This window comes from Vigna umbellata, chromosome 8 (genome assembly GCF_029865625.1).
Source record: "Vigna umbellata cultivar VRB3 chromosome 8, Vumbellata_1.0, whole genome shotgun sequence".
NCBI classification, from domain to species: domain Eukaryota; kingdom Viridiplantae; phylum Streptophyta; class Magnoliopsida; order Fabales; family Fabaceae; genus Vigna; species Vigna umbellata.
In genome coordinates this window covers 30,676,111-30,693,832 of record NC_142172.1, presented here as the reverse complement: position 1 = coordinate 30,693,832, position 17,722 = coordinate 30,676,111, and the positions used below count along the sequence as shown (strand labels likewise).

At 30.1% G+C, this 17,722-nt stretch overlaps 1 protein-coding gene across 1 annotated transcript; it reads right to left on the bottom strand.

The window, feature by feature from the left end:
* Positions 1–3,657: 3,657 nt before the first annotated feature.
* Positions 3,658–5,607, bottom strand: LOC124827345 (heavy metal-associated isoprenylated plant protein 5-like). The gene is made up of 5 exons (XM_047300365.2): positions 5,449–5,607; positions 5,208–5,358; positions 4,863–5,080; positions 4,671–4,749; positions 3,658–4,534 (listed from the first exon to the last, which is right to left on the bottom strand). Exons 1-5 carry the CDS (start codon positions 5,455–5,457, stop codon positions 4,023–4,025), a joined length of 969 nt encoding a protein of 322 aa, XP_047156321.2. The 5' UTR covers positions 5,458–5,607; the 3' UTR covers positions 3,658–4,022.
* Positions 5,608–17,722: the final 12,115 nt, after the last annotated feature.

Here is a 17,722-nt window from a genome sequence, read left to right as displayed (position 1 = left end):
TTTACTGAAAATACAATATTTAATGTTATTGATACACATCTATCGAAATTTTTAATAATTTATTTTCATCATCTTTCAACTATTATCAATAATTAATAGATAACAAAAAGAAGAAGATTAAAAGGATTGGCTTTCTCTTTTGTCTTCCCATAAAAAGCAGAATTTAAAAGTCTCCTTCATCGTGTGTCATTATTCGTAGTCTATAGTTATTGAGTGTATATGAATGTTTAGACTTTTGCTAAACGGAATCTTTTTAAATTTCCAACATCTCCATGTTGTCAATAACTCAAGAAGCCTAATTTGGATTTTTCAATAATTATTCTTCTGCTCTGTTTTTGAGATAATCCTTATCAAATAATCTTCCTGTATGATAGTTTAATGGTAATTTAATATATTATATATAATATCCAAAGACTAATATAAAAGAAAAGAAAAAGCCGTGTAACTATGAAACTTGTGGCCTTTTGTTATTGATTTGTGTGGACATTTGCTCATAATGTTGGAGTAAGATTAATAGATAATAATTCTACAGATAATATTCAAGAATATTTATAAAAAACAAGAAAAATTTATAACTTAAATTAATTAGTCTTACAAATTTAAGTTTTTTTACATTTTGAATTGAAATTATATATTACTAGAGTGAGATAGTAATTGATAATGAAATTATTAGGAAGATCTAGAAAAAGATGTGTTGATATAGTAAAAATGAAAGAGAAGAGAGAGTTGTAATGTGTTCGATGAATTTGAAGAAAGATGTCTGAAAGAGGTATTGAATGCAAAGATAGAATCCATGTTCAGACGAGAAAGGCATAATAACCTAAGTGATTGAGGTCCATGCAATGATTGAAGCCAAACATAAAAGACACACCATATACAAACACTTCAATTTCTAATTATTTCTCCCTCCATCTTTATAACTTAATCTTTTCTTTTCGAATCATTTCCTTTCTTTTGGTTATTTAAAAGTCGAGAGAAAGAAAAAAACATCAAAACATATCTTATCCACAGGGAAAAAGAGTCCTTATATTTAAAGGAAAAGAAAAGCTTATTTTTCATATTTTTTATTAGAAATATTTATGTCATTTTATATATACATAATTATTGAGAGTAACACTTTTTTTATTAATGTGTTTAAATATTTAAATATATATATATACATACAAAAGATTTGATGAGAAAAAGCTATATAGGAAGTAGGAAAGTAAGATGAATAAGAAAAAAACATATGTAATTTATATATACAAAAGCTAAAACACTTGTTGAAGGTCTTCCATACGTCATGTTTCTCCTCCCCTTTGGATGATGCAAAAGAGCAATGTCTAATTCTACTATCACAACCATATACTTAACCCTTATCTATATCTTCTTATTATTTCGTATTCCTTTAGGGACATTACACAAACCTAACTTCGTAATCAAATAGTCAACGCTTTAACCTAAATTAATTAATTAATAATTAATCCACAATTAAATTATTGAGTGAAGAGTCATAGAGGCATGCATTCTTGCATATTGCATGCTAATGTATCTTTCCACGCTTCATCAACCGCATGCGCCGTATATGACGAATATCGATTACAACTTACAAAAACTTAGTCACAACATAATAATATAAACCCTTTCTCTATTCGGCTATGTTAGGGATCCAACTCTTAAATAAATATGTGCCTATTAAGAACTGATATTTATTTTCTACCAAAAAAAGTAATAGTTTCTCCACCACCCAACACAATAATATAATAATAATAATAATATCACCACAGGCTAAGTCTTCATTAATTTGACACCCTTTTTGTCGTTTTTATTTTTTGTCTCACTTTTATTTACATGTCTTTCTGTAAAAATTGAGAAAGTAATCCACCGAATTCATTTTTTCTTGCGTAATCGTACGGGATTGTTAAATTATTAAAGCAGGTTAAATTTTATTATAATTTCTGAAAAAACTTTTTCTTCTGTAAACATATCAAAAGAAGAGATATATCATTAACTTTTGAACGTACTTTTAATATGTCAATATTTACTTTAAAGAGTGATCCTTTTAAAGAGAACTAAACCACTTTTTAAAGGAAATAAAATTAAAGCACTAAAAGAATGAAAGCATGGGTTACTCTTAATATAAATTTGAGAGGAAATCGTTATGCATGACGATCATGAGAAATTGAAAATGAAAGAAAAATATGAATGAACTTTTAATGAATAGTGTAAACTTTACGGCGGCATAGAAAGACTGAAAAGATGAGAGTGAATACGTATTAGAGTAGTTGGAGGTACTTGTCAAACTTTAATGAATTAAAAGATTATAAATTAAAAGTGATTATAGATGCACCCACTTGTTAAATGCGTGTGGCTGCGCTCGATTTATCAAACTCTAACAAGCCCTTCTTCGTCATGCCTTCTATTCGTTCAAACAAAACAACAACAAAAAGAGAAAAAAGAGAGTTGGCCAATGGCCCTAGCAATGGACCTCTCACAAGCTTTTAAGTAATGAGAGTGATAAAGAAGATACAACACTCAGCGTTCTGCTAGCTAGCTCCATTAATCACAAGGACCACAACCTATTATCTATCCACTTTTTTCTCATTTCGTAAGTCTTTCCAACAAAAATTTACTAACTAAATACAACATCATTAAAATATGTGTTTATCTCACGTACAAAGTATTGATATTATTTTTAATAAAAAAATTTAAGATAACAAACTTATGATTTTTTTTATATATATAATGTTTAACTTTCTTACTTTAAAAATTATACTTACTTAAATTTGAAACACAATTTTGTCAGATGAATTTGAATTGTATATCCAAAATTTAAATTAATTTTGATGATGCTAATTTAACGATCATGGGTATCGTTTTACAAGGACTGAAATCAACCAAGGTAAACCATAGGCGGTTTGTCTATAAACAAAACAAAAATCGGATCTCTGTTTATTGTTCTTAATATGAATAGGTTGAAAAAACATTGTGGTCGAGAGGCAAGTGCATGACATATATATTGACTGAAAGAGAAAAAAAAAAGGACAGCTTTAGAAAAAGAAACTAATTTTTTTGAAAGGAAGATAAGGGGAGGCTATATCTTGGCCATATCTAGTGTGTGTGGGACTGGATCATTCAAAATCATCATCATAATATTATTTATTTATTCCATTGAAATAAGATTAGGAAATGGCCTCCCTGCCCTCCCACCAAAGTCCCTCCAATGGGCATATATGGGTTGCTTGGAGTCGTTGAAATGTGTGATGCAATTTATGTATGTAAGGTCATAATGTATATGTGTACTTGGGTTAATTTCTTCTGGTTGATCCACTTTACTTTGAACTGCAGCAATCTCGTTCCGATCTAAATTTTCAAGTATTAAAAGCGGAATATTTTTCTGTTGGCAAGACGTTGTCAAGCGCTCCCCACCAAATCCAAACGCATGTGATTTTCAACGCGTAGTTATAATTGAAATAGAAAAGGAAAACAGTAACACAATTGTTAGGTTAAGAATCCAGAATGAAAATTGTCTTTCCCATTTGTACCCAAAAGGAAAAACAGAAAGCAGAAGAAGAAAAAAAAAATCTCTAATGAGACAAACAAGTAACCAATCACTTTTGGCACGTATTCCCTCGGCAAGAACCAATCCCAAAACTTTTCGATAAGATGAATGAACAATTCTCATTGAATTATAGTAACCATTTATTCTGATAATAGAAATATACAAAAAAACAAACAACAGCTCATGTGATGTGAGTTCTTTTAATTTCATATAAACTCTGGACAGGATTCTCCAGCCAGCCGGCCACCCTCTCTAAAACACCAACCTACTTACGCCATTATCGTACATATATAGTTTCAAAATTCTACCATATCATAAAAATTCTCTCTTTTAATTAATTTTCAATAATACGGAATATTCAACCCCCTCAGTTTTTACACGCACATCAGTTTTTCTTTTTCTTTTCTTTATTTACAGATTACATCATGCGTATTCCGTATCCGTATCCCGTATCCGAGTGTAAGTCTACACTGAAAGTTAATCACATGATGGAACAAGCATTGGGGTTCTCATCGCTGAACATCTGCGGAGGAGGAGCGTTAGGGTGCATGTAATACGGTAGAGGTGGCTGCATAGGATAACCATGGTTCATGTACCCTTGCTCCACGTAATGATTGTTAATACCATAGGATGGTTGAACCTCCATGGCGTGACTTGTTTGACCGGGAAACTGTCCTCCTTGGTACCAGAACGAGGGAGGTGGCATAGGGTACATGAATTCCATTTTGTTAACCTCTGCCTTCGCCTCCGCCGCAGCGTCTTTCTCTTTCTTCTCACCGCCCCCGTCTTTCTCTTTCTTCTCTCCGCCATCGGCTTTCTCTTTCTTCTCTCCGCCGTCGGCTTTCTCTTTCTTCTCCTCCTCTTTCTTCGGAGGCACCACTTCCACGTTTCGCTTCAGCTTCTCGTTCAGGTACGGCACCATCTCCTTCACGTCCATCGTTCCCTTCACCGTCACCAAGTCCTTGCTACCGTCAAGGCTCACCGACTGAACACCTGCGTAACACCACCATCACCGTCAACATCCTTAGCCACTTAACCGCCACTTCAATTATTAATCAATTGCTTAAATTATAATAATCAAATGTTCATTTAAAAATTGATTAGGTGAATTAGGTCAACTTTCTCTCACCTTTGAACCTGAGAATGATTCTTCGGATTTTCGCAATGCAACCGTCACAGTGCAGTTTGATCTTCAAAACCACCGTGGTCTGTAGCGAACCGGAAATTAATCAATGGAAAAGTCAGTTAGTTAATCTGAGTTAACGAATTTAAATTTTTTAAATCAAGATCACTAATTGCTGATTACTAACTAATTAATTACCTCTTTAGGCTTTTCTTCTGGTTTTTTCTCCTCAGGTTTCTTCTCTTCGGCCTTCTTTTCCGGCGGTTTTTCGGCGGCCTCTTTCTTCGGCGGAGGTGTAACAAACTCAACCTTCTTCTTGGTTCTCTCGGCGAGCTTCTCTCGAAGCTTCTCGGCGTCCATTTTCCCGGTAACGGTCACTTTGTTAGCCGATAGATCTGCCTTAACGGTTTCCACACCTGCATGTTTTACCGGCATTTTCTTAAATTCTAATATCGAATTTATACATAAACTACAATTTACTTGAACAAATTGAGAAAGGTTGAATTTGAATGATGAATACATCTTCTTGACGATTTACAGTACCTGGAAAGTGGCGAGCGGTGCGTTTGATCTTCTTGACGCATCCCTCGCAATGCAAGTCGAGTTTGTAAACGACAGGGGCGGGTCCATCGTCTTTCTTGGGTGCTCCATCCTCTGGCTTCTTCTCTGTTTCATTCTTTGGCTGCTCCTTTTGCTGTTTAATTAGAAAAAAACATGATTAAAATTTCAGGAGTCTAGTGAAGAAGAGAAGGAATGATTGAATAGAGACGGAACTGAAACTAACCTCTCCCATTTTTCGTTGCCTAAAAACAATAATTATAGTGTTGTGATGAGGTAGCAAAGATAAGATTTTGGTGGTTTATTTGAAGAGTGGAAAGGGAGGCAAGGAAAAGGGTTATATATATAAGGAACAAAGGGAGAGTATAAGTCACTAACGGTGGGTGAGGTAATGCCTGATGGTGGTGCCTTTGTTTGTTGGGTCAGCACAAATATCATCATGCGCTATGTATGCATATCATGATGCATCATGATGTGGTATGGTATGTGTTCATCATACTTTTGTGGGCATGGAAAGGTTGAAAGTTTAACCAATAGTGGCACGTGTGTATATATAAATATATATATATAAGATGAGAATTTATATTTGGTATAATAAATATAAATATGTTTTATGTAAATGACGTAAAAAAAGTTTTAATGTTGCCGCCGAACAGGACTGGTTGTAATTGAGAAAAAGACTGTATGGTGACTCTTGACTCATCAAATTTTGACCGGACTCTCACTTACCAAACCAGGTGACGCATTAATTAAGTTGCGTAAACTCTATCTCATTATGATTTTATACTACAATTTTGCATTAGTGTAATTCTAGACGTATTTGTTTCTTGGGTACATAATTCTAGATGTATGTGTTATTATACAGCACCGGAATGTTAACAAGAAGAAAATTCATATATCATTTCAATTTAATTGGTCTCTAAATTTCAGCTTTTTTTCCTATTTATATATTTCCACAAGAAATTCAATTTCTATAAGAAAACAAATTTCTACTACGAATTTCATCATCTCTTGGTATGTTTTTGTTTTTTAGATGGAAAGAGATGGAGCAGATAAATGCGAGCCAAGTTTAAAAAATGAGACATGAAATTCTGGAAAAGCGAAACAAAAGATTGTCTCTAATGATTTGTGAAGATGCGCGAAGAACATTATAAAATATATATAATCCATTATTAGTTTAATAAATATTATAGCATAATAAATAATTTAAAATATATAAATATAAATACCAATTAAATACTTGCAATAATTTTTATTTATTAAGATGGTATAATAACCTTTTACTTTAATATAAAATTTATTTTTATTTTAATATACATTCTCAAAATAATATAATTGCTTTTATCATCTAAATTACCTATGAATTTCATAAATTTTTCATCATTTCTTATTTCTTATCTTTTATAGTTCCTTTAATCCAAATAACTTCACTTTTATCTCTATTTTCCCTCAAATTATCGCATTTTCATTTTCTCAAATTTATTATCCACTCCAAAAATACAAACTTACTTTTCGATAAAAAAAAATTTATCTTTTTAATTTGTCACATTGTCTTTTATTTTTCAAGATTATGTGAGATCCTTATTTAATTTATATAGAGATGTATATTCAATAAAAAAAATTTCATATTCACATATTTTATCAGACCATACAAGTCTAACTTTAAGTATTTCAAATTCTTTATTGTTGTTCTTAAATTTCATTTTCAAGGTCATGTAAGCTTCAATTATTCTATCACTATTAGATAAAGACTTATAATATGCTTCACAAAGAAAATGTATATCAAGAAAATCTATCATGTATATTTGAGTCATTTGATGTATGATTGATATTGTTTTCTATAACATTGCAATGTGTCTCTTGATCTAAATCTATTTTTGCGTGATTTCCTTCTTCTTTTGAGTCTTTGTTAATATTGAGCAACTTGTCCCCAATTTCTTTTGTAGAAATCATTATTCCAATTTTCTTGACTTCTTATTTGAAAGGACACACATTAATATGTGTTTGACTTTGGTATTCAAGTGAAATGTGTACCTTTGATCTTTGCTCCATGTGCTTCTTGAAAGTAATCTACCTTTGTCATTAGTTAGAGTAGAGATGCCTTCTTCAATACCTTCAATTAGGCTTACATCAATGCTTTTAAGGTATGTTTCCACATGTCAATTTCTTCATTGTTGAAGATATAAGTAGATGGTTTTTTAGAGCTATGCTTTCTTCATGTTGTCTACATTGATCATTCCTCTTGTTTTATTTGGAACTCCCCTAGAGGTGAACTCTAATACCACTTGTTGGTGCAACATCACTTGTTTTCCCAAATACATGATGTAATTTTTTAACTTTTTCATGAATTTAAAGCCAGACAATGGAATTAAGGCATCGTTATTCTCTTGATGTCCATTGAATGCTTTTTTTAACCTTCGATATCAATTATTAGATTGTAAAAAATTTTATGACACATATATAATGTTTTACTTTTGTGTTTCAATTTATGAACTCTAGTGTTTTCTTCACATATAGGACATGTTTTATGACCCTTGACACTATACCTTGATAAATTACTGTAAGCAGAAAAATCATTAATGGTGAAAAATAACATTGCATGCATCACACAGTTTTAGATGCGAAGACATGAAATATTTCAACCGCATTAGCCTAAACAACTTCAAGTCTTCAACTAGTGGACTGAGATAAACATCTATGTCATTTCTAGACTGCCTTGAACTAGACAACATCATGTGTCTTCTCTTCATGTACAATGCAGAAGATTTTTACTTTCTTGACAGAATATTGGGAGAATTCAAGATCAATATTTTTTCATTGCTTTGAATCAACTAGATGACGTAATAATCCATCAATTGTTCTCTCATTTGCATGTCATCTAAGGGTTTTCACGTTATTTGGATTCGCAAACAAACGCTTAAGTTTGGACACGATTGGAAGATACTAGACTACTTTCAAAGTCGAACCATCACTTTCTATCTGACCACTTTCTTCGGGGTTATTTTCCCGAAACCCATATTTCAAACATTTTTTCATGTTTGGACCACGTCAATGGAGGCAATGACAATGATGTTGGAGGCAATGACCACGACGTTCAAAGTCAAGGAAGTAGTATTAGCAAAGAAGAGACATTCAACAGCAACAAAGAAAAGCAAAAAGAAACTGTAAAGGGTTCTATAAATTTACCTTTTTTACCCCTACAAATACGTATTGTCTCAATTATTTGAATAACTAAAGCAATAAGTAATTTATGACCTCGATTCTACTAAGAATAGATGCTAAAAGTATTATAAAATATTTAGAAATAAAAGTTTTGGAGCCTTTCTTTTTGGCTCACACATTTGACCTTGGTTCTTTGTAAAACTGAAGCAAAAGTGGTCTATGACACCAATTTTCTAAGCAATTGATATCATTGGAGTGCTTCAAAATTTAAACAATATGAAGTTCCTTCTACAGAGTACAAGGTCAACACCTTATGATAGTGGTTCTGCAAAGAGCTAAAGTCATAAATCTGTTGAAAATCTAAAAAGTCTGACATATCTCTTTGTAGGGAGAAATGTTAGGACCCTATAACATCTATTCTGAGAATATCTGAAGCTATAGATCCTGATTAGTGTGTCCAGAGTTGAAAAATTTAAATGTGTGCTTATGGGACTCACTAGCAGACTTCGATTATTTGTTAATGTCAAAAGAAAATATGATCTCGATTTTTTTTAATTGAGATCTATATATTCACAAAAATTTCATAAATGTCACGCTTTTTTATACTTAGTTTTCGTGGAAATCAAAACCTAAACGAGTAAGAAACAATATTTTATACTAGTACTGTTGTCTAAACGAGGCTTTATTTATCCAACAAAGCCAAAAGTACAAATATATTGTTGCTGTTTGTCGGCCAAAACACATATATCTTACAAGATCTTTTATTTAGTAATATATATTCTAAAACACATACTTATGTTTTTTAGACCAAAAACTCTTATGATTTATTTGTTGTAGAAACATTGATCAAAACTAATAAAGGTCTTTTATACTTATTATTTCCCACATTCCTTTTTTGGAATTGTTTATTTGTAACTTCCAATCTCCTACGAACGTTGTGTGCATTCACATTTATTTCCACCGCAAGGTTTTTGTCAATGCAGCAGTACATGTTGAACCATTTAGAGATCTTTTCTAGCAATTTCTAACGGTTGTAGCTTCATTATAAGCACAATATTTCTGATTCAACCTTAGTGAGCCCTTAAAATTCCCTTCAACTCGACAAAGGTCTTGAAGGTTCCCACATCTGGGAAAAAAAAATTCTTATAGATGTCTATCACTACAAACCCCATGCTTTATGTTTAAATCTTGTTTATCTATCCATTATGGATTTTCCTCGTACATGCTATATATGTTCCGCAATAACAACTGGAAAAATTTTCTGGACTACATAGAAAATCTGAACAATGAATTAACCCACCCAAATGTGCAAAGATAAAGATATGGTAAGTTGGTGTACAACGAAAGAAAAGGTCGACAATGAACATTCCTTACAAAACAGCATCTATTACAATCCTTGTATAACAGAGTATATGATAGCATATTGAATAGAAAATATATTATCAATAATTTTTAACCTTGTTCAAGATAGATTTGCCCAGGTATGGGTATGGCATGGAACATCCTGTTAATTTTATATAGTAGTTCCTTCTTGTTTTGTAGAGGATATCCAACTTGTATGACGTCTACTTTAATGTTTAGGCCCCTCGATTATAGCTTTTAGCCAACTAGACTTATGTAAAAATAATTTATTTTTCGATACTTTTTATGAAAGATTTTAGACAAAACTTACCAATTTAAATAAGAAGTTGGCTCAATGGATTCTACCAGATATCACTGTCCATGTCTTAATCCAATGAGTGGTATTTTTCTTGGTTACAAAACACATTCTTATACAGATGTTTTGAATTCCAGGTAAAGAAAGAAATATTATACAGATGAAAAATAAGTGATTGATAGCTTCATTTCCTAAACCACACATGACACAAAGCTTATCTACCTTCCACACATATACTTTCTTTATCTAAAGTTTGAAACAAAAATATAATACATGTTTCAACAGTACCAAGATTATCTTGAAAAGAAACAAAGAAGTTGCTATTTTGAAAAGTCATCAACAGTACCCTGATTAATATCCACATACTTCTATATTTGTTTTCATAGGCTTAATAGCATTTTTGTTATTTTTTTTAATTTAATTTGATCTTTATATCTTTTTTCATACAATCACTCGCTATTTTTATACTTTGTTGTCCAATTCAAGAAACAAAAGCGGAGGGAATGACGATAACACCCATCTAATAAAAGACAGCTTTAGTATTTTTGTAAAAACATAGAAAGCACATTAAATAAAATATAAATAAAAGAAGCATTGAATCATGGGTAATATAAAGATAAAAGTTTTAGATATTAAGTAACATCGATAACGAAAGAAATAAGAGTTTTAGAAAAATCAGCACTTGGTAGCCAGCTAGGTTTTGGTCCCAAAAGAGGGCATTATTGAGCAAAGAAAAGATCGCATGAACCTTTATTTTGTCTTGATGGCATGCATGGTTGAAAAGCATTTGTTTTATATATGTGTTTTTGTATGAAAAAATTTGAGAAGTGAAGCGGCGTAAACATTTAGGGTTGAGGACCACTACACTGATATCCGTTTGAAATATCCAACTTGCTGGATGTCACCTTCAAAACGCATTTCGTTTTGGTTTACATGCATTGCTTTGGGATTATCGGCACCTATATCTAGGCAAGAAATTAAACTAGTTTCGGATTGAAGAAGCAATTCTTACTGAAAACAGCGTTTGGTATCATCGTTCCGTTTGCGGAATGACAATGATAATTACATCCCTAAAGATTACGTGTCCAAAGCATACTCTGGAATATTCATGTTCACGGAAAACAAGAACATTCACACATGATGTATCTTTAACTTCCATGAACTGGTTCTGTCTTCGCTTTTTTCAATGCAGCTTATCGCATGTGATTCTTGACTTAGAATAACCAATTAGCTTTCTCACTATGAAGGACTGATATACTCGTATTCAAACGGTTTCGACAAAATAAATCAAACCAAATCAATTATTTTGGATTGGAGATTGAGTTGTATAAAAACCTATGATTAACAAGAAACCCAGAAAAAATGAAAATGGGTTATGAAATTTTTATATTTTTATCTATTAAAATATAAACATAGTCGCGCATGATTTGATATAGTTTTTGCTTTGCAAAATTACACTCCTAAAATTTAAAAATAATTTTATATGAATGAGAATGTAAGGAGGTTGACTTGATGAATTAAGCTCAAAAGATTTAAAACTACACAACTAACTTGTAATGGTCTAGGAATATTTTTTATTAAACTTAATTTTATTTGGATACTTAAATTATATATTCTTAACTTTTTTTATAACAAGGTCACAGGTGATATTAATTTTTATAATTTATTAATTTATTTCAAATTTTCTATGATAATATATATATATATATATATATATATATATATATATATATATATATTAGTTGTATGCAATTTTATAAACTAGTTCGTGATTAAAAAATGTTAAAAGAAATTACAAATTAAAACGTTATTCTAATTAATATTTGTTCAAAATCAGACAAATAGCTAAAAGTAACATATTGAAAAAAATCATTAAAGGTATACTTTATCACTCATTCCGTCTACTTAACCTGTTTCTAATTCTTAAAGTGATAATATTAATATTTTAAGAACTCATTAAGTTATATAAATAAATAAGTTTAAGAATTTAATTCCGGATTAAAAAACACTTATTTTGAATTTGTTTAATTTCAAGATTAGTACAAATCACTTTACTCTTTTAACGAACTGTTTTAATTTTTTAACATCGGAAATCAAGATTATCTTTTATATATAAGAATTACAAAAACATCAATCTTCTCAATTTTACCCAAAACCGAGATCTAGATCGAAGCTTATAACCTCCACAAACTTACTACGTTCATGTACCATTTCAAAAACGCATTTCTTCAATAGAGATTTATATGAGTAATCTTTGTTAGAGTTTTTTGGATTGGTATGTCTTCTTCACAAATATTTATATGGTCTAAAACAATCTTTTAGACATTGTTTAGAAAATTTAGTAATGTTTTTCAACAATTTGGTATGACTAAATATGACATATTATCCAGTCTTTTATTCTCACTCGAGTGTTGATGACATCGTTTTTATAGGCAGTGATAGTCATGACATCTATCTGATGAAACAAAATCTTTACAACCATTTTTCACTGATGCAAAAATAGTCTTTAAGGTCACGCGTTTATCGGTGGCAGTTTTGTAAATAAAACAAACACCACTACAGACATCTAATTATTTAATTCGAATTAGACGTCGGCTCCCCCACCACGAACGTTAAAAAGGTCTGAAAATGTCTCATTTTAAGCGCCAAAATTTATTTATTTTTATTGACTTAGACGACGGCTATAACATCCCTAACGTCTAATTACACATCCCCCATTCCCCGGGGGCCGAGTAGACGTCTGCTGGGAGGGGGGTCGACGTCAAATCCCTTGGATTTTACCCACTCTAGAACGCGATCATCAATTACGCGTTCTGGTTCGTCTTCTTCAGTTTCTCTCATTCACCATTGACGTTGAGGTGAGGTTTCCTTCACTTTGCACCATTTAAAATCATTTTGCATTGATTACAATATGTTTGGAACCATTATCTTTCATTTGCACCATTAAAATATGTTTTTATTGGCTTTTGGTACAGTTTCTTGTGTGCATTCTAGGACCTTGACAACAACGCTGCCGGACCATTAATGTGAACATTTTACTAACTAATTTTGGATCATTGGTAATTTTGACTTATTGATGGATTTTGGTGATTATCAATGAATTTTACTTGCTGATAATTTCACTAATGACAAAGAAAGTAAAGAAAAAATTAACTTTATAGACACATTAGCACACAAAAATACATTTGCAACACAAATACCTTCTCCTAAAGCATAATGGTAATGAACATGACTTCTTATTTTATTATTTGAATCTTTTATTTTCTTTTCTCTTTAGCACTTCTTTCACATGTGTTCTTCTTTTCTTTTTAGATTGTTTTTCTTTACATTAGTAACTTTTGTTCAATTTAATTATTTATCGTAAAAAAGATTTATTAAACTTGAAACTAATTTCGTTTAGAATGGTAACATGAATCACATTATCGTTTGTTTTTCAAGAAGATCAAATTAGTACTTATATTAAAAGAATTATTAGATATATTGAATTAGAAAGTCATACACTTTTAGATATTATAAGTTAAAAATAGTAAAACATAATTAAAATTGAATTAAAAACTTCACGTTAAAAAACTCATTTTTACATAAAACAAATTCACATTCTAAGTGTGGCTACATTTGTTTTGTTGTAAATGTAATGCTTAGTCTCTTATTGACTATGTTATCAAAATCTATTGGTAGATTGTGTGTGTGTTTAAGAAATGCGATAAGGTAGTAGATATGGCAAGTAAAATATAAATAGGTATAATTCTAGTAATAATAATCAAAGAGGAAATAACAATAGTAATGATATAATGAAAACGGAAATAATATTGGTAATAATAATAAAAAAAAGTTATAATTTTGCTCGTAATGGAATGATAAATATAGTTCCAATTATATCTAACCTTACTTATTTATATTGTTTTAATGTTTGACACATTTTTCATTTTAATATTAACAAAATAACACATTTAATATGTCAAAATAATTAAAAGTAATTGAATTAAAATGATTATATTCATTTAATTTTAAAATTTAAGAATTGTAATATATTAAAATTTTAAACAGACATGAATTCTAATTTTATATTAAAGTTTATTAATTAAAACTATATTTAACCCTTTAAATAATAATCTAATACAAAATAATCATATTACTTTGGAATGAGAGAATCAAGTTTGGATGAACAACGTAGTCAAGCAAATTTTTTATTAGAAAGGAATAAAACTAGTTGAAATCCTACTTTTACTATTATTTCTGATTTTATGGTTTATGCAAACGCCTTTGAGTTTTAGTTTATTAAAATCTAGATTAAATTTTGTTGAGAGATGACTTTTACGTTTTCTAATCATATCTAAACTTATTCTTTGATAACGTTTTATTTGTTAGAATTTAAATTGTTAAAATAGATAATTTATTCTTAGAAACTAGTACAAAAATATTGTACAACGTCATTGTTTTTTTGCCTTTCAGGTCGAATTCGAGGTCGACATCATATCAGAAGACGTTAAATTGACATCGAATTTTGTTAATATTCGACGTTAAGCAATTTTTTGGTTTTTTTAATTAATTGTAATCTTTTTTAAGACTCTACGAGACCTGAAAAACAGAAAAACAACAAATTTCAGTTTTTGGTATTTTATAAAGCATGAACTATAAACGTGTATAGTATAGTATCAAGAACAAACAACAATAATAAACAACAAACAAGTTCAACCAAATAACAACAACAAACAAGTTCAACAAAAAACAACAAACAAGTTCAACCAAAAATTCTTCAAAAAGAAAACTAACTTTCAAAAGGTGGGTTCGTCGGAATAAAGTGTTCCCACCCGTGAGTGAGAAAGCAGTTGCATTTGTATCAAATGAAAAGAAAGATGACATGTAATGGTCATCAAACTTCGTTCGAGAAAAGTTTGAGAAGAGAAGAGGGTCTCGCACGCTAAGATAAAGTGAATGAATTTTCAATCTCCCACTCAAATTAAAAGGGGAAAACTTTTGCGTGACAAATAATACGTCGAAGCTCGTACAAAATTCGGTGTATTATATGTGGTTTAAAAGAAAACAGAATTAAAAATGGGTTACTTTTTGGCTTTTGGCTGACAACTGATACGTCAAAGCCCTTACGGAATTCGACGTATTATAGGGTGACTCTTTGGCTTCTCACTGACAAATATTATGTCGAACCACTACAAAATATTCGACGTACTATTGGTGGTTTAAAAGAAAGAAGAAAGAGAATGATGCGCTGATTTAAATAATTATCATTATAGAATGTCGAATTGAATGAGGCTTTCACGTTGTATAATTGCATTTATTTAAAAAATAATTTTAGCTATGCAGTGATTGGACGTTAAACACGGAGTTGACATTTTATCCACCTAAAAGATTTACTTTTTAATTTAATTGTGAAAACCACATTTTATTTTTGTATATAACAAAAAAATTGTATTTAATTTTCGAAGTGAAAATATTCGTTAGTTCATTAAAAGCACATTAATTACTGTAAACCATTAACGAGAAAAAAAAACACTTCTATCAGATATTTGAAAAACAAAAGTAGAAAGAATGTGTGTGAAATTCAAAGAAAACGAAGTATTTTTTTTGAAAAAAAGAAGCGACATAAAGACTAGAGAAAAATCAATTTTTGTTTCTCTTTTATTAATTTTTATTCGTTTATTTTTCTTTCTTGCTTCCTTTTATAGTAACTTTTTTTCTCCTTACTTAATTGAAAGAAAGCAAAATTGACAAGTATGGCTAAGGCAGGAACAATCCGAAATTGACTTCTATAACAATGGAGATTATAGAACTTGGACTAGAAAATGGGTTTTGAATCAAACAATTATTTGTGTCGTGGTGGAAACAGACCAAACGATACTTCCACGAACCCGTCTTGCCCCCAAAATTTATCAAAAGAATGTGATGTGACACGTTCATCATACACACATATACTGTAACTCTTCCTACCATGGAACAAAAATGTGGGGCTAAAGCACCCAAAGAGCTAAAAGAGAATTGGGTTTACCAAAGAAAAAATAAATTATAGCTTATATGTACTGCAAAGAAATGGGTTATATTTGACTTTCCTCACACACACATGTCGAATAGAAATATGCAATTTTATAGGATTACTTCACTACAAACTGAAATAAAACTATATTTTGCATTCATAATCTCCATTAAAATTATTTCTTTTATCAATATATTAAAAAAAACACAAAAACTGTTGTCTTAATGTAAAATATAATTAACCTTTCATATTTTTAAGTAAAACTTTCAACACATTCTATAAGTATATATTAATGATAATTTAATAACAATCCAATAATAAGTGTGACAATAAATTTAATAATAACAAATTTCATTACAAATTCTAACTTATGATTCTAGTATCATATTAAAAAATAAGTTTAAAATTTAATTCAATATCATAAAATGAACTTATAATATGATATTTTTTTAATTATATATTATAATCTTATTTTTAGTTTACATAAAACATTCAAAATAACACATAAATTTCATTGAATGAGTTGTAAAAAAAAATACTCGTACAAATTACCAACTTTTATAATATTTTTAATCTTTGCAAAAATGTGGAACACGAGTAAGATTCTTTGGCCTTGAAAATTTGTAGTGGACATTTATTTAAAACGTACTCCTACGCACTTACGTTTTTTCAAGACATGCATTAATTAATTACCTTAAAAAGGGAGTTAATTAAATTAATATATAAAAAGTACACCTAGTTTCATATTTGTCTATGATTCTACAGTTTTAGATTTCATTTATGTACATTTAGTTTTTCAAATACCTCAAAATATCTTTCGTTTCTCAAATTTGAATTGAATTATGTATTTCAAATAATTTATAATATTACCTCCCTATATGTCTATATATTATAAATCAAAGCCATATTAACAACTTTAATGTGATAAATAAACAAAAAATCATACAATTTATAATAAATTTATATGACACAGTGGAATAGTGGGAACTTAAATCACATAAACTATATCTTAAAGGAATTCGATTAATAAATGAGGAATTAAAATTTCAAAATTACAACATTTAAAAACTATAAGTTCAATAAAAGCTAAAATATGTATAGAAGCCAGTTGAATTGTTTATGATAATATTTGGTTCTGAAACTTGAGCAGTGGGCTAAAGTGTAACTTACATTACTTGTTAAATTGGTGAATTAGAATAAATTAATGCACGCTCACTTGGCAGCAGATAGCAACGTAGCTGCCCCACTTGCTAAAGTGTAAAAATCGTGTTTTTGCTTCTGTTTATAGTTAGTTAAAGAGCACGTTCCATTGAACTGTTTATGTCAAATTTTGTCTCATCCATGTGAGAGTCAATGTTCTTGTTTGCTTTATACATAGGAAGGTTCCTCCTGGCGACAAACTATTCATATGAGTTTTGTTATTACATATGTGCAATCAATCATGTTCTGCACAAAAGCTTTGTCTTGATTGTTAATAATGACATTCGACACAAAAGAATAAGGAGGGAAACAACCACGAAAAACATACGATGTGCACGTTTTTTGAGGCACTAACCTGAACTCATAAAACCAATTAATATGTTCATCCACCCTATGAAGCTAAGACCAACATAGGAATTTTATGTGATGTAGGACCTCCTCATACTTTTCCTTTTATTTATGATTATATTAGTGTTGTAACATTTTCGCACA

Coding starts and splice junctions, on each gene's coding strand:
- LOC124827345 (XM_047300365.2), bottom strand. Junction 4,750..4,862: donor CAGAAGAAAAGCCTAAAGAG/GTAATTAATTAG, acceptor GGTTCGCTACAG/ACCACGGTGGTTTTGAAGAT. Junction 4,535..4,670: donor AATCATTCTCAGGTTCAAAG/GTGAGAGAAAGT, acceptor GGTGTTACGCAG/GTGTTCAGTCGGTGAGCCTT.